At 39.2% G+C, this 23440-nt stretch overlaps 1 protein-coding gene across 9 annotated transcripts in view; it reads right to left on the reverse strand.

Annotated features, from left to right (window-relative positions):
* Positions 1 to 2148: 2148 nt before the first annotated feature.
* YLPM1 (YLP motif containing 1) overlaps positions 2149 to 23440 on the reverse strand; it is a 73592-nt gene continuing 52300 nt past the window's right edge. For 5 of the 9 annotated variants that reach the window (XM_084791455.1, XM_084791457.1, XM_084791449.1 and 2 more), the window contains 8 exons: positions 23022 to 23198; positions 22858 to 22941; positions 22503 to 22586; positions 15646 to 15726; positions 12636 to 12687; positions 7793 to 7923; positions 2853 to 3035; positions 2149 to 2544 (listed from right to left, as the gene is read on the reverse strand). In XM_084791455.1, the coding sequence (XP_084647581.1) occupies positions 2889 to 3035; positions 7793 to 7923; positions 12636 to 12687; positions 15646 to 15726; positions 22503 to 22586; positions 22858 to 22941; positions 23022 to 23198 (756 nt within the window). In that variant the 3' untranslated portion in view covers positions 2149 to 2544; positions 2853 to 2888. Of the gene's footprint in view, positions 2545 to 2852; positions 3036 to 7792; positions 7924 to 12635; positions 12688 to 15645; positions 15727 to 16935; positions 18770 to 22502; positions 22587 to 22857; positions 22942 to 23021; positions 23199 to 23440 lie in introns of those variants that run through there. The other 4 variants (XM_084791450.1, XM_084791452.1, XM_084791453.1 and 1 more) reach the window with 4 other exon arrangements.

Consider the following 23440-nt stretch of genomic DNA (forward strand, 5'->3'; position numbering starts at 1 on the left):
GGCTGAGAATACGGCTCAGCTGACTGAACACTTGTCCACTGTACAGGAGGCTCTGGCACTGATCCCCAGCATCGCAGGTAGGAGAAGCCTAGCTTCTGTATACTGCTGGAATTTTATGATTTCTGTGAGAAGCTACCTGAATATTTGAAACATGCCACCTTAATTTTAAATAAATGATTCTCAAACAGGAAAATTCCTGGACCTCATCTACTACTAAGTTCCTTATTCAGGAATTTTACAAGTGGATGTGAATCACTGAAATGAATAATGTTACAGATGGCTTAAAATATCTGGAACACTTTCTAACAGACCATTTTGTATTAAGATAAAAGAAACCACAATGCAGTAAAATAAATTTAAATAAAAATGCAAAAACATATCCAATTACTTTCTGAAATAAGAAAGACAACATTAATAAAGCTAAAAAATACTAGCAAATACAGGGAGTCTAGGTTTGGTACTGTAACTTACAAGATCTGCCTTATTTCACAATGTTTACCTAATCCAAAAATTTCCCAAGATAGCACTGAACTTTCTATTCTGTTGTTTTTGGTGATAATAAAAACTTTGAAAATCTAACAGTCTCCCTCTGGCCTAGCAGAATCAAGTGTTAACTGGCTCTCTTTTGCACTGCTTTCTGGCTCCTCGCCTTTTCATGACTCTTTTTACACGGAGGTCACTTGCTATATGCATTCTCTAACACAGGCAGCTCTATGTTCACTCCCTACGGAGTGAACTAACTACTTTCTGAAAACTGGCACAGGCCATGGCCAATGCTGCTGAGGCTTGATGGTTCGTGCGTAACCACCACTCATCTCTCGGATGTTTCAAACGCTACAGCAAGGTTAAAGGTGTCTGAGAAACAAAGAGGCCTTTCCTTCTTCTCAAGCAGGGAGCGAACTTTACAAGTCTTACTTTGGTGAGAAAAGCATGGGGAAGCTCTACTAAGTAGTGAATAAGTCTTTGTACAAACAATAATTCTATCTGGCTATCTTGGCATGCATTTTTTTTTTCAATAAAGGTAGCTGAGATGAATCAGTATGTAGGAATATATTACAGGTCTTAGTCACCAAAATAGCTTATTAAACACTACAAACAGTGGCAATCACTTAATGAAGCAAACTATACATTCAATATTAATTTGTTAATGAACCTAGTCTTTTAGGCTTAAACATTCAGAATTTCAGGAAAGATAAAAGTACAAGAAGGTTTTTGGGGTTTTCATTAGTGCCTCCAGTCTGGTAAGAACCCAAAGTGCCATTTCTGAACTGTTAGGAAATAGTATCTCCAGGCACAGTGTTTTTCCATTGAGGATTGGAGACTTCCATCCATGACACAATGCTGAGGTCTTCGGTGACCATGTTCACAAGATGTTGAGCTGGCTTACCAACAAGAAATGACATTTGAAGAAGAAAGTTCACCTACATCGTCATGACAGAAAATGACTTTTTAACTTGAAGACTGATAAAAGGAAAAGAGCCATTCTCTACTTAAAGAAGAATGCTATCTGGGTTTAAGCTCTGCTTCTGGGCTCCGACTGGGATTATCCACCAGAGACGAAATTCTGTGCGGAAGACCAAGCTTTCCAATAAAGAGCAATCTGGCAAGAACCTAAAATGCTGGAAGGCTCAGAGGTTCAGGGTGCCAGAGGCTGTGCACTTCCATGCTCCTTCACCTTGATCCTGACTGAGAAAGCAATGACTCCAGTTCAAAGTAAGGCAGCAGCTTGGGTTCTGTGGGGCATAGCAGTTCTGTTTATCTGCATTCAGAACCAGCCCGGGGGCGGGGGAGGGGAGAGGACGGGGCAGGGAGAATCAAACATAAAAGGAAGGAAGAATAACGAGGTAACACCTTACTTCCCCCTCCCTAAAAAAAAATGTACAGAAGAGTCATGCCCCCAGGGAACTGATGGGCATTTAGACTTGCTCTCTGTTAGGCTAGAGAAAGAAATCAGCTATAAAGCAAAGTTGAATGTTTTGATTACCATTGAACCTTGAGTTTTATAATGTGCTATCAAATAACTGTGCTAATACTCAATAAGAAAGAGGTTTAGGGGTATTCAACAAGCAGGGCATATTGTATTTAAATAGCAATAAAAATAAATAAATTTAAGAAAATAAGAGAAAAGGGCCCACACTGTACAGCCTATGAATGTCACTGGCTTTATCGTGAAAGTTTATTGTTTTTAATCGTAGTACAATGAGCTACTAGTTACATACAGTAAAAAAACAAGAACAGCCACAAAGCAGTGATGACAGTCTGGGACAGTGTACAGTGGAGGAGATATTCTGTTGGAATCCTCCTGTGGATTCCCCACCTGACTTTAGCAGTTAAGCTAACCCTCCCTCCCCAATTAGTTAAAAAGAAAAATTAATGTCTTGCTTGGGTATAGCAAGATTCTAAAATTTCTTGGGGATACTGGAGAACTTTTAAAAATGAAAGTAGTAGAAACAAAACAAAATTGAAACGTGGAAACACAAGAAGCTTCATAACACAAAGAAGCTTCATGAGGCCTTGGCTTCAGGTCACCTTAAAGCGAACCACCTGGAAAAGAAAGAAAACGGGGTCACTCCAGGAAAGGACACACAGAAGACTCAGCAGACTTCAGTGTCTATGCTAGCATGCCTCCAATCTCCCCAAGAAGACAGAATCCAAGCTTTTCTCAAGTCTTTTACAAGTGAACTGGCTTAGAGAAAGCTGCTTTCTTTTCTAATATTCTGTACTGTAAATGTTAGTACTAGCACATACTTACTCGTTCAAAACTAGAAAAATCATTTTTAGTAAAGCATGCTGTCTTCAAAACTTTCGAAGTAACCATGTAACAGGTTACTCGTGTGGCTGGGTACCCTTACCTTAGAGGAACAATGACTCCATTCAAAAACTAAGTCTCATATATATTTGGTTCGATTGAGGGCTTTTTCAGCCAGGTGACCACTTTCATCTGTGATCTTCTCCCAGTCAGTCTGTCCGACCACAAAACCTATGGCCCTTTTCCTATCTGCATCCTTCTTTTCTTCTAGGTCTGCCCATCTCACCTAAAGGGAAAAAAGCGTTAGAATGGGTTGTCTGAAAGGAGGGAGAGAACCCCAAAAGTACCCTCTTTGGATAATTTGCTATCCAAATTATTTGGCTAGATTAACACACTTATAATTACAAGTCAAAAAAACTGTTTCCATTCCTTGCCAGTGTGATCCTCTTAAAATACAGTTGTGAGTCTCACCTGTTTCAAATTTTCCCACAACTACAAGACAAAGTTCTACCACTAAAGGCCTCCATGACATCTCTGGTCAGCACCAATGGCATTTTCCACATGCAATATACTTTCTTCTAGTTCTCATTTTACAGCTCTGAGCCCTATCTACCTAGTGTTAGCTCAGACCTCGTTCCCCACTTTATCCTTTGTACGTAATTAGCCATTGCTTCCCTAGGCTTGTCTAAAGCTTGACATACTTTTGAATTTCTATTATATAATGAGTATGTTTCTATAAATAGAAATATATTTGGACTTAGATCAAGGATGAAGCTTTATCTCTGTACAATAACTATTACTTGAAATTTAATCAGAGAAAAGAACAGGGGGCTAGTAGTGTAGGCCACTGCTTCAAATGTTATGATGATAAGATTTCATCTGCAGATATATGGATTCAGGAATATTTCCTATTGGTATTTAAAAAAAAAAAAGCAGATTTTTTGAGTTGTTAAAATACACACATATATCTTTTTTGGTTTTTCGAGACAGGGTTTCTCTGTGTAGCCCTGGCTGTCCTGGACTCACTTTGTAGACCAGGCTGGCCTGGAACTCACCTGCCTCTGCCTCCTGAGTCCTGGGATTAAAAGTGTGTGCCACCATGCCCGGCTATATCTCGTATTTTTTAGTAGCAAAAATATTTGAGAGATTATGATACTGTTACTAGTACTGCACACATAGTACCAAAGCATACACTATATTTTAATATTGCTTATGATTCATTATGTCCCAAATATAGAACACTGGAATTCTGGGTCCTTTACACTGGTCATAAAAATGCATTATTACTTTAAGGTGCACTTTTTAACATTTGCAAGACTGACAGTTAAATACTTAGGCTTCTAACATCCGGCCAGAGGGAAGATAATAGAGCAACAGTATGGAGAATTGGTTAATACTTGACTCTTTTACTTCCACTTTTGTTGTGCATGTATGCATGGGTGTGGTGTGTGCGCATACATGTGCGTGAGGAGGCTAACAGCTAACCCCAGGTGTCTTGTTCCATTGCTCTCCACATTATATATTGAGGTAGAATTTCAGACTTGTACCCAGAGCTCTAGAATCCATCAGCCCAGCTATACAGCTTGTTCTGGGGATTTCTTGTCCATACGCTGAGATGACAAGCAGGCCACCACACCCACCTGACTTGATCTGGGATCTGAGCTCTGGCCCTCACACTTGCTCGGCAAGCCACTTCATTCACTAGGCCATCTCCCTAGTCCACATTTGCCTCTTCCTAAATAGTTTATTCTTGAGCCAAATATAAGTGACCATGGCCTGAAAATATAGACTACAGTTGCACCAAATAGCATGCTCCAACGTGGAAGCAGTTTCATCAGGTTTTATAGGTAAGGAACAAAAGTAAATTATAAATTTTTCAGATGTACTGGTGGGACTTAACCGTGTAGAATCTGTAACAAATGTGGCTTTCTTCTCCCTGGGAATTTCCAACTCCCACTAAGACGTTTCTTTTCTTTTTTTTTTGTGATATTGAAGATTGAACCAGGGCCTTGTATATGTTAGGTAAGTGCCTTACCAAAAAATATGCACTATGAAAATTCATACATACTCTCAGGTCTTGGGATCAAGGGTGCACACTTACTGAGATATTACGAGTGTTAATGGTGACAAATGGGCAGACATCCAGTGACAATTCAGCTCTCAGTAAATTGAAATGCGTAAAGCACCCTCAACAGTTAAGTACACTGAAACTGTAACCAGCTACTTAAAATAATTATTTTAGAGGCTTATTTTCTATCCTATGTATGAGTGTTTTGCCTGCATGTATGTATATATGTGCAGTGTCCCTGGCCAGAGGAGGGTAGCAGACTTGCCAGAACTGGAATTAAGTTCTAAGTCACCATGTTGGTGTTAGGAACCCAACGTGGGTCCTCTTCAAGAGCAGCACGTACTCTTAACTACTGAGCTATCCCTCTAGTCCCACAACCTGCTACTTTGTTGTTGTTGTTTTTAAGATTTATTTATTTATTACATATACAATGCTCTGCCTGCATGTGCGCCTGCCTGACAGAAGAGGACACCAGACCTCACCACAGATGGTTATGAGCCACCATGTGGTTGCTGGGAATTGAACTGGAAAAGCAGCTGGTGCTCTTAACCTCTGAGCCGTATCTCCAGCTCCCACCTTGTTACTTTTGAATCTAACATTTTGACTCTAAAACAGAGAAAATTTATATATATATTTATTTTACTTATTTATTATTTTTCAAGAAAACACTGATGTTAGTGGCCACTAAGATGGCTGTGCTGGTTTGGTTTTGTTGTTTTGTCAACCTGGCACAACTAGAAACATTTGGGAAGAGAGAACCTCAACTGAGAAAACGACCCTCACCAGATCAGCCTACGGGCAAGTCTGTGAAGCATTTTCTTGATTAATGATTGATGTGGGCGGGCCTAGACCACGCAGGAGTAATGCCACCTGGGCAGGCTTCTGAGTTGTGTAGAAAGGAAGCCTGAGCACGGGAAGCCAGTAAGCAGCTTCTTATACAATTTCTGCTTTAGTTCCTGTCCAGGTTTCTGCCCTGTGATGAAGTGAACCTGAGCATTGTAAGAGGAAAATCCTGTCCCATTCTCCCCAAGTTGAACTATTAAGGGTACTTATTACAGCAACAGAAACCTTAACTAAGACAATGGGTTAAAGTGCCTGCTACAAGCACACACACACACACACGCACACAAGAAATAATCAAATTAAAAAATAGAATACATTAAGCATAAATGACTCATTAAAAAAAATTTTTTTTTAATTGATGGAAGGTGTTCCCGGGGTTCTAGGGCTACACAGAGAAACTGTGTCTAGGAAAACTTAAAAACTCCAAGTCCTTTCTGATTTTCCTAAAAGTACTTCTGAGATTTCCAACACTATGTCACTTTCTGGGTAGGTGGGGGTGGGGAGTGGGGCTTAACTGCAAAGAAAAGTTATACAGAAAAACTTGACTAACACTTAATTGTTTGAGTAATGTGTTTTATCCATTGTCGTATATGTATCTCTAAGAAAGTTAAAACTTACTGAAGATTAATCGCTTTTTAATCGTTTTAAGTTGTATTAAATGCTGCCTCTTGAGACTGTTCTTTCTAGTTAAGGATAGCAATCATAAATAGTAATTTCAAAAATTGTACTCATTTATTTGTGATACTGGGGCTGGAGCCCAGAGCCTGACATAGAAGGTAAATGCTCAAACTCTTGAGTTACATTACCAGTACAAGTTACATTTTAAAGCCTAGTCATTTCTTTTTCTTTTTCTTTTTTTTTTTAAGATTTATTTATTTGTTATGAATACAGTGTTCTGCCTGCTTGTACACCTGCAGGTCAGAAGAGGGCACCAGATCTCGTTATAGATGGCTGTGAGCCACCATGTGGTTGCTGGGACTTGAACTCAGGACCTCTGGAAGAGCAGCCAGAGCTCTTACCCTCTGAGCCGTCCCCTCAGCCCCAGCCCCCCTCAGCCCCAGCCTAGTCACTTCTAACATGACCAACCCTAGGGAATCACTTTTTGAAGACAGTTGTAGTTCTCATTTCAGATCATTCACTGTCACCAGGACTGTATCTTACAAGCCACTTCCCAAGCAGAGCCACACCTACTGTTCTACGTGTTGTTTTGTGACACTGGGTCTCACTCTGCAGGCCAAGCTGGCCTCAAGTCACGGACGATCTTCCTGCCTTTATTTCTAAGGTGCTAAGATTGCAGGGCTGCACCATCATGCCTAGCTCAAGCCAATTCTATGTTGCCTTAAAGTCCTTGTGTGTGGCTGGGCATAGGTGAAGACCATTAATGGGATTTCCCTTCCTCAGCCCCTCAAACTACTCACACAAGAGTGGGTTTACCGCAGGTCTTCATGTTTGAACTTTTTTGTTTCCCAATACAGAGGAACCCACTAGGCAGAGTAGGCTGACCTTGAACTCACAGAAATTCACCTGCCTCTGCCTCGCTAGTGATAGGATTAAGGGTGTACCATCATACCTAACTTGAGGATTATTTGCAATACCCACCACAACAACAATCTACTAACATTTTCATTCTCTCATACTAAAATATTGTCTTAATATTCAAGCACTAAGAAAATTAATTTAAATGAAATAAAAAAGAGGTCCCAGAGATAACTCAGGAGTTAAGGGCACTTGTTGCTCTTGCAGAGGGCCCAGGTGTGGTCTAGTAAGTATATGGCCGCTTACACCCATCTGTAACTCCAATTCCAGGGAATCTAATATTCCTTCTAGTCTCTGTAGGCACAAGGCATGCACATGATACATATAACATAAATGCAGGTTAACGACCATACCAATAAAATACAAGCAAGTAAACCTTAAAGTTTGACTCATGTGTGCTGAACAGGGTAGGCATGCCTGTAATTGTAGGGCTTTGTTGCCATGGTTTCCTGGGAGCAGAGGCTAAACTTCAATGCTTCTACTTGCATGGCAAGTACTTTATGGACAGCCATTCCTCAAACTCCAACTTTCCAAAAACCAAGTGCTACTTGGACAAGCCCTTTATGTTACGGTAGTTAAAGACAGAAGTCTCTTACCCTCTTCTTCCCAGGCTCAGAAGCGCGGGTTTCATAATCATCAGGGAGCTGAAGGTAATCCTCCATTCTGCTGGCGATTGCCTCCCAGTCACGCTTCCTTTTAGTTCCAGTCCTCAAGCCATCCAACTTGTCTAAGGGATAAACACAGAGCCACAGCATCAAGAGTGTGAATCTGCACACAACACACAAAGGAAAAGGAGGGCTGGATTGTTTCCAGAGGACAGATCCACATTTCCCAGTGCAGCATCATTTTCAGATCCTTGGCTAAGAAAATGTCACGTTATGTGATTCCACCGTGTGTCTGGTGTCTGTACTGGTAGTCATTATGTTTATATTTTGGTAATTTAGTAATGACTATGGGCAAGGCAATAAAAGACCCTGTCTCCTGGCTTCCCACCCTTGTGTAGGAGGGAATCACACTTTAGCTCTCATGCTCTGAAAGAAAGAAAAACAGGTATCTTTAAAGACAATTGTTGCTTTTTTCTTTAACCATGTTAATATTACTCAGTTGATCTACAATGATGTGAGATACTGTGTCATACGAAAGTCAGATAGGAGCAAGATAGTAACAAGATCATGTTTAAGGATGTGTTTAATTATGATTTTGCCTAAGAGCACTCATGAGTTAATATTTATGAGTAAGACGACCATATGAGACCCTCTACTTTCTTTGAGTACGCTATAAAGTACTGATGACCACGCTTGTACTTGGAGTACACTGTAAAGTACTATTGACTCACAATGCTAAAAGCTGGGAAGTCAGCCCAAGTGACCAGATCTGGTATTTCTTTCTGAATCATAAATTTGGAAAGAGTTGGCCTCCCAATAGCTTACTATTATCAAGTAAACAGCACATTCAGAAATTGTGAGGTATGAGATTAGGTGTCTTAAATAACACACAATGAAAATGTGTTGTGCCTTTTTAAGTGGCTGTTAGTATTAACTGTGAACACAGATGTGAAATATTATGCTATATACGTTATAGCTACAATGAAGCACTTGCATGCCCTGAAGTTATCTGAACACACTATTGTTAAAGTAGGCTAATAAAAGAAATCTTAACTGCTTCAGACAGTAACAAACATTCAGCTCCATAAAGGATGCAGAATGTGTACGTAGAAATCCTTAAGGCACAGAGTCGGAGGGAATTTTATATGGAATGTGCATTGGAAACAGTGGCAAGGAGGGAGAAGTTATGCTTTCAAATATACAAACTCCACACACAACTGTATACAAGCTTTTAAAAGCCGTAAAGGGGGTGGGGGGGAGAGCCATAAAGATTTTGAATAACTGGAAAGGTTTTAGTTCCCATACCCTTCCCTCACAAAAGCAATTATCACTGAAAAATCAGTAATGTTAATGACAACAGTTAACAAAACTCAAGAAAATTGTATCATCTTGTTTCAAAACAATTTTCCTGTGATGGGCTGCAAAGAACCAATCTTCTACCTCTTCTGTTGATTAAGTGCTGTACCAATATGGCTCTACTGACAGGCCATATTGTACAGGATCCTTGACTACATAGGGACACATACATGGTATCAGAAAACCCATGCCATTCCATAAGCAGTAAAGTTGATCTTAGTTCAACAGTGTACAGTGTTACCACAAATAAGAAGCTCCAGCATACTCATTAAATACAGTTCAAGGATTCCCAAACTTAGTACAATCGATTTTGCATGAACAAACTCTAAGGAAAGGTTTCGCATTTCAATTCTAACAACAGAGCATGGCCGGGTAGCGAGCGATACAGAAAGGCAGGGTGGAAGCTGCAAGAGTATTTCCTTGTACACTAGGTAATGGTAGAAGGCACAGATCAGGTGGTCTGTATTTGCAACACAAAGCCCCAAAGCCTGCATTTCCAGTCAGAGCACCCTTATTTGAAACATTTAATTTGAAATTATATTGTGCATTCATGTTTAAAGTCTCATTTGAGTGCTGAGAAAGGCTGAACACCTCATCCATACAAATACCAGAATGCTCAGATGGTATAAAGTAAGGGAAGAGGAATGTGGGTGTTGGTTACAGAAGAAAGACCAGTGTCCAATCCACTCACACTTTTGGAGGCCTGGGTTGCAAAAGATGAAGTTTTAAGAGGATGAAGTTTTTGACCCAACTTCGGCGGTCACAGAATTTACCACATCTTTAACACAGCATACTACTATATCACGACAGATGAACTCCGTAGATACGTCTATATAACTTCTAAATGTAAATAGTATTTGAAAATTTGTCCAAAGTGAACATACAAGAGTTATGTGCCTACATTAAGTAACAATTACATCTCCACTGTGAAAGATGATTCCATCTGTCTGATGACTGGAAGACTAGAATACACCTCCTACGTACAGACAAGTGACAGCGTTGACAGCAGTAGAGTACTTTATATGGAGAGACCTATTAGGATGGTAATAGTCTCCAATACTCTAGGTCTTACAAGCGTGAGAAACTAAAATCACATCACTGGAATTTAAGTAGCCTCAGTATTAAATCCCAATAGATGTGTGTAAAATCCAACTCGTGCATTACCACATCTATCTCCCAGTTAGGAAAGAGCAGGCAGGTGTAACTAACACTGGCCAGGCAGCCGTCTATCACACCATAATACCATGCCAGAGAGTGTTAAACCGTTTGAAATTGATGCTGCTTCTGATTTAAGAGGAAAGGGCTGACCTGTAGTATTTTAAGCACAAATCAAGATTCTGCAATGAACTCTGATGAGCTGCTTGAAAGAGTCTAGAAGTATTTTCTTACTGGAAGAACTCCTCTATGATCAGGGCCCTTCAGCTCCAGTTTCAGTTCAATTGGCCACACAGTGTGTTCCCACCTCAGCATAACCACACTGTTAAGAGAAAACTAAGAATGCTGGTGGAGTACTCTGGGAAGTAAGCTCTACTAAACATTAAATTTGATGAGATATGAAAGGCAACATAAATAGGCCAATCCTCAGATCAACTGGCCCAACCTCAAAGAAGTAAATACTTTGATAAAGCTTCCACTCAATTGTTCTTCTTCCAAGGCTGGATTTACTCTCAAGATAATCCAGTAGTGCCAGATGCTAGGTCACTGCACAAGCATTATTGTCACTCCTATTCAAACCAAGTAAAAATTCCCCTTTCTAGATTCATCACCAGACCAGCAGTGCCATTACTAGAAGAATTTATGACAAACGTACACCTGCAATTCACTGTGTAATGTCTTTAAAACTGACAGACTGTACAAGACGTATTTCTGAAAAATAAGTAATAGATAAGTCATATTTCCCAGAAATCAATACAAATATTAGTAACATCTTTCTTGACCAGTTATCATGGTTATGTTCCATTTTCTTTTCTCCTCTGAAACTAGAAAGGAAAATAGAAAATGTGATGGCTCAAAAGCACAATCCCAAATCATGTATTACATGATGTCCTGGAAGAGTATTTGTTAAAATATGCACCCCTCTGACAAGCCCCTTGTTTTTATGATCATTTTTTGCTACAAAAGTAATAGCTAAAGCACCGGCAGAAACAAATAAGCTTATAGTCTTAGGTTATTTTAAAAGTACAGAATTTCAAACAGGGTTAACCTAATTTTAGAAAAGCAAAACTAAAATTATCACCCTTTTTAAAAAGTAAGTTGTAGCTATTACTTCCTTAAATGTTTAACTGTATTTGAGCAAATAAGTGGTTATAGTACATGGAAGGAGACAGTGACTATTATTAAGATTTCACACAGAGGAAAGATTCATAGACAAATATGCCAATAAACCACAAATAATTTTCACCTGACACATGCTAAAACTTTTTAGACTTTATAGCAATCACCTATTCCCACAATACAATACTACTACCGTTTGTGTACTTATCTTTTAAGATATAACCTACTCAATACCAACTGCTATCTCTAACCCAAGTGCTTGGGCACAATGCGAGAGAGGACCCATGCAAGTGTGTATACAATGTATCCCCTCTGATGTAATAAAGCACATGACCTAAGCAGCAAGACTGCTGAGTGGCCGGAATACTTCTGCAGACTTGGGATGTTTAGACGGTTGCTTGGTGCTGGAGTTACAGTATATGAAGAAGAGAAACACTGAGAGTTACCTATCATAATCAGGGAGGCCTGGCATGGCTCCTTAAATTTTTATTGACGAATCTTAATTGGCATGTTAAATTAGTCTCTTTAAGTGAAGTTAAAAAAAAAATTGAGGAAAAAGAAAAACTTACAGTATCACACTAAAATACTGAAAGAATCCATTTAATACATACTTTTTGTTGTTGTTGTTAAACTTGACTAAATCAAGCAACTCTAAGGTTTGATTTAAACAATCATATTAACCTGGCACTAAAGACAGCCTGAAGGAAAGTTTAAATGGACTCTACTTACTTACTTCCCTCACTACAGAAACTCAAATTTATTATCCAAGGTATCTTCTTTTTAGTTACTTTCTAACCCTAACACTTATTAGGATTATTATTAAAGTACTCACAAACAAGCTCAACTGTGAGTTACGAGTAAATATTCTTAAAAAAAAAAAATGTTAGGAGATCATTTCTGATTTAATACTAAAAACATGTTAGAAGTGACAGTATGTTACTACGCTTATCAAATATTTCTAATTACTAATCTCTAAAAACTTCCAATAATAGCAAAAGCATTTTTTGTAAAAATTATTCTTTTTAATCTGTCACAGATATAAGTAGTTAAGGCAAAAGCTAGTGAAATGACTAGATGATGTGGGCTGGCCAAAATCTTGCTTTAAGCAGAAGTTTCTGGCCCTTTACTCCTTGTGCAATGGAAAACTTTATGACCATTACCATCAGGTACCACATATAAAAACAGGAAAAAAGAAAATACCCACCTAGCTTTGCCTCAGAAGTGTCCATCTCCCATTTGCTTTTCGGAATGTAACCCTAAATTGTACACAGAGAGAAGCTCGAAGGGTTAGAAAGAGACACATACATGCATAACACGTTTGAATTGGAAAAGCATTAAAACTGGGAATGGAATCAAGTTTCCACGCACTAGTTATAAATATATCCTTATGGAAAACACAATTTTATTATCCTTGAAGAAAGTAAGTAATCAAATTCACCAAACTTCACTGCAGATTTCAGAGCAGTCGTCAGGATAGGATCATGAAGGTGCTTTGAGGCAGGTACAGTTGAAGATCACAACTGTAGCCCCAACAGCAGATGTACAAGCAATTACGGTAAGATCGTACAGTTACTGAGCTGTGATTAACATCATTCAGAGAATTTATAAACTAGCTAGGTACTTTCTCAAGGAACTGAAGCCACGATGTCCAAAAGTGTTCAAGATAGTTTCTTGATATTCCAGTGTCACTTTTTGTACTTGAGAAGAAAGACTGGTATCTGACCCAACTACCATGTTATAAAGCTCACACTCATTTAAAATGATTCAATTGTGTACCAGACCAGTTAGAGCTTACAAAGGTTAATTTTATTTCAGAGTAGTTCTCTTTCACCAGATGAAAATTAAGTTATTTTTGATATCTTCTAATATTATGTTTTCCTATTATGTGATGAACCAGAAATTACCACAGGCAATTTATAGTTTATATAAGATAACCGAGTACTTTATTTTAAACGAATTCCCCATTTTCCAATGTCCCAGGGTGCCTACAACTATGTAGTGATCCCTTCTGTTTATTCTCCTAGCCAGTTTATTCCATATCGACTTATTATGATTCCCCTATTCCTTTTTTTGGAGTGTTTTTGATTAGATCCTATTATATAGAAACAATAATATTAGGACCTAGTAAACCAGACAAATTGATTGAAGGTACTTTTCTTTTAGGAGTCCTCTCTCTACTGTTGAGAATGTTCGAGGTCATAAACAGACCAACACATCTGAGTTGGAAAACATGCTGGAGACAGTGTAACAATCTCTACAGCAGAGTTTTTGTGAGCATCCTTATTCCAGGAAACCTTTGGATTTACACATCCCTAGTCTTTACACCAGAACTAGGAAGTAGTAGGTAGTACTTCAGATTATAAATTACATCATCTTTTCAAAAAACACTTTTAGACCAACTCAAGAAAAGCTGTGCTGAAGTGATGGTTTTAAGAGTTGAATACTGAGAATCTTGCCCAAGTGTTACCTAAACACCTGAAAACCCTAAGCATCATATATATTATATATATAATACATTTATAGATTCTGAATCATATATACTAGGTTTGCAGAAGCACATAAGGCAGGAAGCTACCTCACCAATAATAATCCCTAAGGATTCTTTTACCCAAGAAAAGCCTGTATTTCATCCAATACAGAACTGAAAATGCAAAGTATACTGAGAATTCTGCTAAATTGGTCTGAATGACACGAAACTCGAAGCTTGTTCATATCACCTTGGTTAATATTCCCCAGGAATCTTTTACCCTTGAGACAGATTCCCAAGAATAAAAGAGCTAGGTTCTGCTATGTGATTGGGTTAAAGAAGCTTTAGATTAAAGTAAAAAAAAAAAAGTATTCATTACCCACTGCTGGAACCACTCTATTCATTCTTAACACTACCATCCTTCTGCTTCTTAAGTAGCAAGCCACTCGGAAGTAAAGAGCCCAGCAGAGGACAATTTTAAGACTTCCTTACTAGTTTTCTGATGTAAAACTAGAGTGCTACAACAGGTTTCCCTTTACAAAGTGTACATTTAATTAAATGCTCCAAGTTGACTACATTTAATCAAGTGAGATAAAGCATATCCTAAAGCAAAACTGCCACAAAAGATGGAGCTGTCAAAACACTGTGGATTTCTCACAGTCACTTTCTACTGTATAGGCTACAAGTAGCTAGTGACATTATTAACTGTTAACAGTGTGGGCTTTAAGTAAATTTCATGTATGTTAAAATGCAACCTGGTTAAGAAAAGTAAGACTATTAAAAAACATACTGAGACTCAAATATCATTAACTTTAAAGCTTATTTTTAATCCACATTAAAAAAAAATCTAGGAATGTAGAGGTCGACACCAACGCTATATAAAACACAGTTTATATCAAGACTCTTCTATGTCACACATGGGTTTGGAGACACCACTCCTTGTAGACTATGTTTTAGGGAATAGGAAACAGGGATCTCGGTTTGTACATTTTCATTAAGAGAAGTATGAGAAGCAACTTTAGCAAGAGCTGAAATATCAAATAAGCCAATACTGTGGTTTTAAAAGCAATACTATTCAAAGGCAGTGTTCATTTCTGTGTCTCGTTAGCCAACACTGAAATGTCAGTAGTTTTATAGGTTTCACTTCTTGAGTGACAGGGAAGGCAAACATCTCCACAGAGGTGTAATCAAAACACAGGAGGTACACAGAACTTTAAACTCACAGCATTAAGTTTCTCATCAGCCTGGGTAAAAGTCCACTACCTAGACAGTCATTTTTGTCATCACTAACAAGATATAACAAGAGCAAGCCGAGCAGCCAGTGGCCGCCCTTTCTTCTTCATTAAGTTCTTCTGCCTCAGATAACAGAACACAATTTTGAGATCTTACAGCAAAGAAGAGACAAGTATGCACACGTTGGTTAGGCATACCACATACCTGCTGGAATGGAAAATGTCCTTTCTTGTAAAGTAAACTCCCTACAACCACCCACAGCTAGATGAGTACAAAGATGAGTTGCTTAGTACTCTCCAATTTTTTTTTTTAAACAACATTAGACTTTTTTTCTTTTCTTTTTTTGGATTAGGGAAAAATAAAAAGAACCCATAGTCTCCATGAAGATGATTACGGAAACTTTTACTGTAAAAGTGTCAATGAACACTAGCAATCTAACTACAGATCTGAATATAAATAATCCTTAAGAATAACAAAGAGACACTTTGCTCAAAGTGGTTGGTCTGTCTCCTACCAGTTCGCTTTCCTCTTCTTCTGCATCTTTCTTTTCTTCCTTCTGGTCTTCAATATTTGCATCAAAATCTTCCATTTCTACCTACAATATGCCAATAGTCATTTTTAAAAAAGAATTGCATTAGCATTTAACAAAATGTCGACTCACTAAGATCTGGTATGAGCACAAGACAGCACAAGTTCTCCTCTGCCACACACGAGGTTCTAACAGCCTGAACCTTGAAACGGGAGGAAAAGACCACATAAAGGAATTTCTGCAAGGTTGCCTGGAATTTTCATCTTTATCCCTGTAATTTTAGATAGACTCTTTTACTTCAAGCAGATTAATTTTTAATACTCGAGATTATAGTCTTTTAAAAAAAACTTTCAACAAAATATTTCTCTAATCAAATTTCAAAATGAGAGAAAAGGAGGGAAGGGGACTTCAACAACAAATATAAGACAAGACAGAGCAAACAGCGGTAGAGGCTGGCCCAGAATGACTTCAAGGCAAATGGGAGCACAGGGGTGTGACAAATACTGAGACAGTAAAAGGATAGCATAACTAACACAGTGGTGGGAGTCATCTAAAGCTGGCTTAAGGAAGAACAGATTACTGTTTCCAGCATGGTGGTTCCTACTAAAGAACAGAGAATGCAGAAGAGCAGCAAGTGCAGATTAATTAATTACATTATGGCTATATATACTAACATGGCATGTTTCAGGGAGACTTCAGAAAATAAGCGTACCAAGAATTTAAAGCACTCCACTTAAAACTGTTATTTCTTTTTCCCCAACAGGATCTGGCTGTGTAGGCCAGGCTAATCTCCAAACTCACAGAGATCTGCCTGTCTCTCCCTCCTAAGCACTGGGATTAAAGATGGCACCATCAGGCCTCATCAAAATCGTTACTTTTAAGGTAGCGCTTTAATATAAGCCAGTCTTTATAACCTACATAAGAGGCACTCTTAAAACTGGCAAATCTACACTCTCAGAATTAGCTTGTTTTACACGTACAAAGTAAAAACTGAGCTAAGGATAGCACTCTAAGTGACTTTTTAAGGTCTGGAAAGCACAAGTCAGAAAAGCACACTGTACTGAGCAGCTGTGGAGGTAAAGAGAGCAGAATGTGGGTTCAGGAAAGCAAAGGAGAAAAGATGTATTTTCAGGAAGGTGGCATGAATGCTCACGTGTGGCTATAAAATTTGAACAACAGAAGTGTCTGTGTCTGAGCCACAGAATCACACTCAGTAAAGACAGCACCATTTAAAGAATGAGGTCAAACAAAACAGAAGTACACAAACAACTGAAATAGAAATTCACTTTTCTTTTATGATATTTTCTTCCACCAAAGTAATAACTACCATGCAAGAGTTGGCAAAAAGAGAAAATTTGTGGGGAACAAGAAATTGATGATACTTACAGATCACTTATTACAAATTGAAAAAAAGTTTTAAAAACAATACATCTGACCCTGGTACCAAGGTTTAGATCAATGCCTAAATCACAGTGAGGTAAATTGACATCTCAAACGACGGGAACCAAATGTGATGAACTGAGAACACATAATTCATGTAGCGTCCCTGCCACGGTTTTGCTTGTTTTTACACATCTATTTGTTCATTCAGTCATTCACTCTGTGTGTGTGTGTGTGTGTGTGTGTGTGTGTGTGTGTGTGTGTGTGTGTCCATGTGCCCATCGGTCTGAGAGCAAGTTGCAGGAGGTAATTCCCCTCGATGATGCTATTACCCACTCAGCCATCGCAGATCCTTCTGTTATTTATTTAAACCTATACTACTAGTGGAATTAGAGGTGCATCCTGCCTTACTTTCTGAGACAAGGTTTCTCACTGAACCTGGAGTACACCAATCTGGTTAGACTAGCTAGCCAGTGAGCCCCAGGGATCTCTTATCCTCCCCTCCAAAGTGCTGAGATTACAGGCAATAGCCAATGCGCCCAGTTTTTATGAGGTTGGGAATCAAAACTTAGGTCACACGTTTTTATGGCAAGCCCTTTACGGAATGAGCCATTTTTCCAATTATATAAGTGCTACAAAAGCTAGGCATGGTGGTGCATGCCTTTTCTGTGAACTCAAGGCCAGCCTGATCTACAAATGGAATTCCAGGTCAGCCAGGGCACACAATGCTTCATGCTATGCTTCCGCTACCACCACCACCACCATGAAAAAGAGGTGTTATAGAGTACATCATGAGGACAAGAGATGAATACAGGCTATTTTGAAGCTAGCTCAAGTGCCGTTCCTGGCTTTGCTCCCCAGGTCATCATGGGGTGTAACCAGCCCTATGATCAGGTGGAGCAAAGTGGGAATGGCAACGGGACAGAGTCCTCGGGAGGCAATGAGCGCAACGAGAACAGACTCTCGGGAGACAGGCTTCAGTGAGGCAGCTCATTTAATCGGGTGAACAAAGGCCTTTTAAACCTCTGGGGAGTAAGTAAGGGCTACTGGGGTGTACATCATTGGTTGAGGACAGAGTGCTAGGCATGCCTCTTTTACACAAGGACATGACCTTATAAGGAGAGGAAGTTAAACCTGCCTTCTGGCTATATGACCTCCTCTGGTAGAGCAAAGGTGGGGGCCAGGACATGTGCTGGGACATGCAGGCCCGGGGCAGCGGGGCGAGTGGTCCTACTCCTGCCGATCTCAGGGTGAGATTTCCGGGGTTTGGACACGCCTCAACCCCACTCTTGCTCCGGACTGCCTCCTCCTGGTCCCTCAGCTCCCTGGCCCCACATTTCCCACTTTTTGTTTTATATCATCATAGTTGTCAGTCTCCATTTGTAGGAGGGTCTGGTATTGGACCAGGACCTGATCAGTAGCAATCCTGGTTATCTGTTGATGTAGGAATTGAATAAGGCAGGGGCTAGGACAAGGCGGGTCCCAATAGCTAGGATGGGGCAAAGGAAGGGAAGGAACCAAGCAATTAAAATCAACTTTCCTCCCCTGGCACAACACAAGTCCCCCCTTGTTTTTTCCGTTGACGCCACCACCGGGGGTTGGGGTGGCGTTTCCTCCGTCTCCTCTTTCCCTGACCCGGCAGCGAGATGCAGGCCATCTTCTTGGTTGGTGGGGTGATATCGGACATTTCTGGCAGGGACCCAGATAGGCCTCCGTTGGTCCTTTTGGTCTGAAAACACACAAACTTTTAAAGGTAACATTGTAGGGACATTTTTGTATTAACACATGTATGGAATGTGCAGTGTGCACAAATCAGCTAAAGATGGTTCTCTGCTCTATGTTTGAACAGGTGAGAGGCAACTGTCAACCAGTTTGGATTATATAAGCAAACTGTAATATAAATATCCATCTACATGAGATATGATGGTTCCATGATATATGAGGATAGCATGTAATAAATAGCCCAAAAGATTCATTGGCTTCTGCGAAGACATTCATGTCTCAGCCAGTCTCCAGAGTTGTAATCAGCAATTATGTCACCTGTTTTGTTGGGTTTTGGGTCTCTTTTTTTCATGTCCGCAGTCAAGATTTTTAGGAGGTCTTTCCTGGTCAAACCTAATCTTAACTTTGAAGGAGTCCACAGCTTTTTGCTTCCTGTTGAAACAAGAGCAAAACCTCTTCCCCAACGCAACACATCTCCTGACCTCCATTCTGAGGTTATCACATTTTTAAAGTATATAGGATTTAATTCAGCAGTCCCTTCTAAAATCCAGTGTTTTTTAGCAGCTGTGCTACCTGTTTCATTGACATTTAAAAAACAATGTCAATAAAGCATTATTTAATCTATCTGTGAGACCTTATATCCCCTTTTGTTTTATGAGCATTTCCTTTAAAGTGTGTCAGATCTTTCCACAATTGCTTGACTTCTAAGACTGTCCAAAGTCTGCAAAATGAAACACATCCATCTGCCAAATTTCATTTCTTTGGGTACCTTTAGGGTTACTTCCAGTAGGTAATGGAGCTTGATTATAAATAACAAAGTTAATTTTGAATCGTCTGGAATTAATTTAGCAGTTTTTATATGCAAAACAATTCTTTCTGCATACTGACAGTCAGTAATTATAAAAAGAGATTATGGAAAATCTAATAGAACCATGAGACTAGCATATAGCTCTTATTTTCAAACTGAAGCATACAGACTTTGAATTATTTTACTTATATTTTCTGATTTATAATCTGCCATTCCTGATTTATTGGCATCTTTATAAAAGGTAGGAGCTTTAGAAATTGGTGTTCCTCTAACTATAGGAGGAATAATCCAATTAGTTCTTTCTATAAATTTAAGTTGTTTGCTTTTGGGGTATTTGTTGCTAATTTCTTCCAAAAATTTATTGCAACCTCTTTGCCAATCTTTATCAGCTGCACATAATGAGGTAATAATCCCGGCATTAGCATAAGGCACTCTAATGGGTACATTTTTGTTAACTGACAAAGTCCTGTTCTTTCTTTTATAATCAATTTAGAATTTAGAAACCTTTCTTATATAGTTTTTTTTTTTAAACTATTATGTGCTAACAGCATCCATTCTAAGATATCTTTTCTCTGCAAAAGAATTCCTGTGGGAGAATGAATAGAAGGCAAAATAACTAAAATATAATAAAGCTTTGGATTCAAGTGATTCATATGTGTATCGTGTAATTTCTTTTCCATCAGAGTCAATTCTCTTTCAGCCTCAGCTGATAATTTTCTTGGACTATTTAAGTCTGAATCACCTTGTACGGTTTGGAAAAAAATTGCTTAGCTCTTGAGCAGTTAATCCAATTGTGGGTCTTGGCCAGTTACTATCTCCTAGCAATTTCTGAAAGTAACCAAGAGTTTGTAAATGATCTTTTTTGATCTGTACCTTTCATGGTTGGATTCCTCATAGGACTATTCTATATCACAGATAATCAGCAGATTTCCCTTCCGGGTTTTTTTCTTTCTTTCTTTCTTCTCAAGATTTATTTATTTATTAAGTATAGTGTTTGCCTGCATGTACACTTGCATGCCAGAAGAGGGTACCAAATCTCATTATAGATGGGTGCAAGCCAACATGTGGGTGCTGGGAATTGAACTCAGGACCTCTGGAAGAGCAGCCATCTTTCCAGGCCCCAATTCCTGTATTTCTTTAGGAGCAACCTGCAATCCCCAACAAGGAAAACTTCCTTTTTATTTCATCAAACATTTTTCTAAGGTAAGCACATCTGAATCAGCAAGTAAGGTATCATCCATATAATGAATACCACCTTTGGAAATTGAAACAACATTGGCTTAGTGTTTTTGCCATTGTGTTTGGTTTTGTACTGAAGTTTAGCTCGACCAAATTTTTTTCTCCCATTAAGGGACCATGATGATAGTTATTCCCGCTATTGGGGGTGGGGGGAAGGGAAGGGAGGCATGACACATTTCCCACAAGGGAACCTTTAATATTGAGCTATTTCTGCTTTTAGGATAAAATAAAAAACACCCAAACAAAAATAAACTGGTGAGTCCTGCCCAGTCAACTTGGAGGGATTTAACCTGGCGGCGCATGTCAAGCTGTGCTGGTGGTCCCAGTAGATTTTTTTTGTTAACCATTTCTCCCGACCCCTCCACATGCTTCACCCCCTCCCTCTCCAGGGGTGTTGAGGAATCCAGCGGCAGGCACAAATTGGCAGAGGTGATTCTGTCCCAGACTTGAAGCATGCAGAGGTGCACCTGATCCTAACATCCTGTTGGCTTGGCTGCTTGATGGGCTCCCGTGGAGAAAATTCCCTTTTTAAAGTGGCGATTCAACTTTGGAGGTGATCCAGCCTGTGTGTGGTGGACATTACCCGGGAATGCCTGGATGTCCAGGCCCTCAGTGGAGTCCTGGAGCTTACAGAGCTGCTGGGTAGTATTAGGAGGGGCGTAACGGGCGGGGCCAAAGACTGAGATAGCAACTGTTTTGCGAATCCTAGTTTCCCACAATAGAAAAAGTTTACAAATGCTGAGGTCATAAAGGAACTTTCCCAGAAAGCCTTTCATCTTTGGTGGGAACTCCCCAAAGTCCCAGAGGCGCAAGCAAGCCTTTCTGCAAATTTCAGAGAAACCTGCAACCACCCTAATGGTATTTGTATTTCTAATGGTCACTGTATAACTAGGCTTTTTTTCTTTTAAAAAGGAGGGGAAAAAAGATAGAACATTAAGGTTGACACCCAAACAGGGCAGAGGTTCAGACAGAGGGCTGGAAGCCTTCCACAAACCCAGAGGGTATCAATTGCCCTTGATCCCTCATGTTGGTGCAAACTGAAAGTAAGAGAGAAGGAAGAAACAGACTGCCAGGCCTCTTAACCGAGATGAAAGATCAGGAGGGGCAAATGGAGGTTTCCTCTGGTGGGGATCGCTGTACACTCAAGGAAATTCAGAGACTGAATTAAGGAAGCGGATAGTGGGTCTTCAAAATAAAAAAGGAAATTTACTTTACTTAAAATAGTAGCGTAGCAATGTTGACTTTTTTTTCCCCTTTAGTTTTTTGAGATAGGATCTATGTAGTCCTGGCTATCCTGGAACGTATAGAGATCTACCAGCCTCTTCCTTCTGGGATTAAAGGTATGGGCTATCAGCCTGGCCAATGCTAACTTTCTTAAATTTTATAATTAACTGCTTTTATTGGAGAATGTTCCTGTTCTTAATAGATGGTAGCCATAGGAGTGATGGGTTACTAGGTTTTTCAACTCACTTTGATATGATTCTACAATAGTAGTATAAAATAATGTTACTGAGTATAAAGAAAAATGTGGCAAAATATTAACAATTAGATTGGTTAAGATCATTAAAAGGTATATATGTGTTCTTATAGTGCTCATGTAACTTTTTTGGAAGTTTCAAAATTTTCAAGGTAAAGAAGATGAAGAACATGCTGCTTAATTTGAACTGTACTTGAGGCAAATATGCACACTTACTTCTTCAATTGCAGCATCTTGTAGTAAGGACCGAATGTCTAGACGCATCATGTGACGAGGTGCAGTTTCCCAATGATCAGCCATCTATTGAGATATCCAGGACAGTTATCTCAGACTACTTCAATAAAGACCAAGAAAGCCGTCAAGATAAACACAATTAATGCTGTAACTTTAACAGACTAGTTCCAAGAAGAGCTAGGTAACACTTTCCACTTAAATTCAGAAAACAATTACTAAAGTGGGTATAAAAGACTCCAGAAAGAAAATGAGGTAAGTCAGAGCTTAAGACAACAATGCTGATGTTGAAAGAATGATGTTTGGAGTACTTTAGCACCCTATGTTTCTTAAAAATCACCTTATTTATTTCTTTAAGCTTTCTTCCATGAATATTTCTCTTGCCACAAGTCTGGTTATCGACACTCATTTCAGCCAAATACACCTAAATGAAAACAAGTAATGATTAGCCCAAGAAATATAAAACTTACACTAAAAGTGCTTTAAAGTTCTTTAGGACTATACCTCAAACCCCTTGGTTTTTGCTGCACTCCAAAACTGGTCAAAATGTCTAACCCTGTCATTGATAGCATCCAGAATGATGAAGGGGAAAAAGCCATCATCCAAAGTCTTTTTGAAAGTTTTGAACATGCTGGTGCGGTAAGTCTCCTCCATCTCGGCTTCATATTCATATTCCATTACCTGAAACCCCACAGAGAAAAGGTGTAAGCAGAAGTGAGAAATAAAGTCTCAGTTTGATTAACTGAAACAGGAGGATTCTGCACTCTTTCCTTCACACCTAAACATCAAAGTTTGTGTCCAGAAAAAAAGGAAATACATAGTTATCTTTAAAAAACAAAAACAAAGAAAAAACCAAAAATCCAATGCACCTGGGCTCGGTGGCACCCGCCTTTAATCCCAGCACCCAGCGAGGCAGAGGCAGG

The sequence above is a fragment of the Acomys minous genome (genome assembly GCF_964271855.1).
Source record: "Acomys minous genome assembly, chromosome: 8".
Lineage (NCBI taxonomy): Eukaryota > Metazoa > Chordata > Mammalia > Rodentia > Muridae > Acomys > Acomys minous.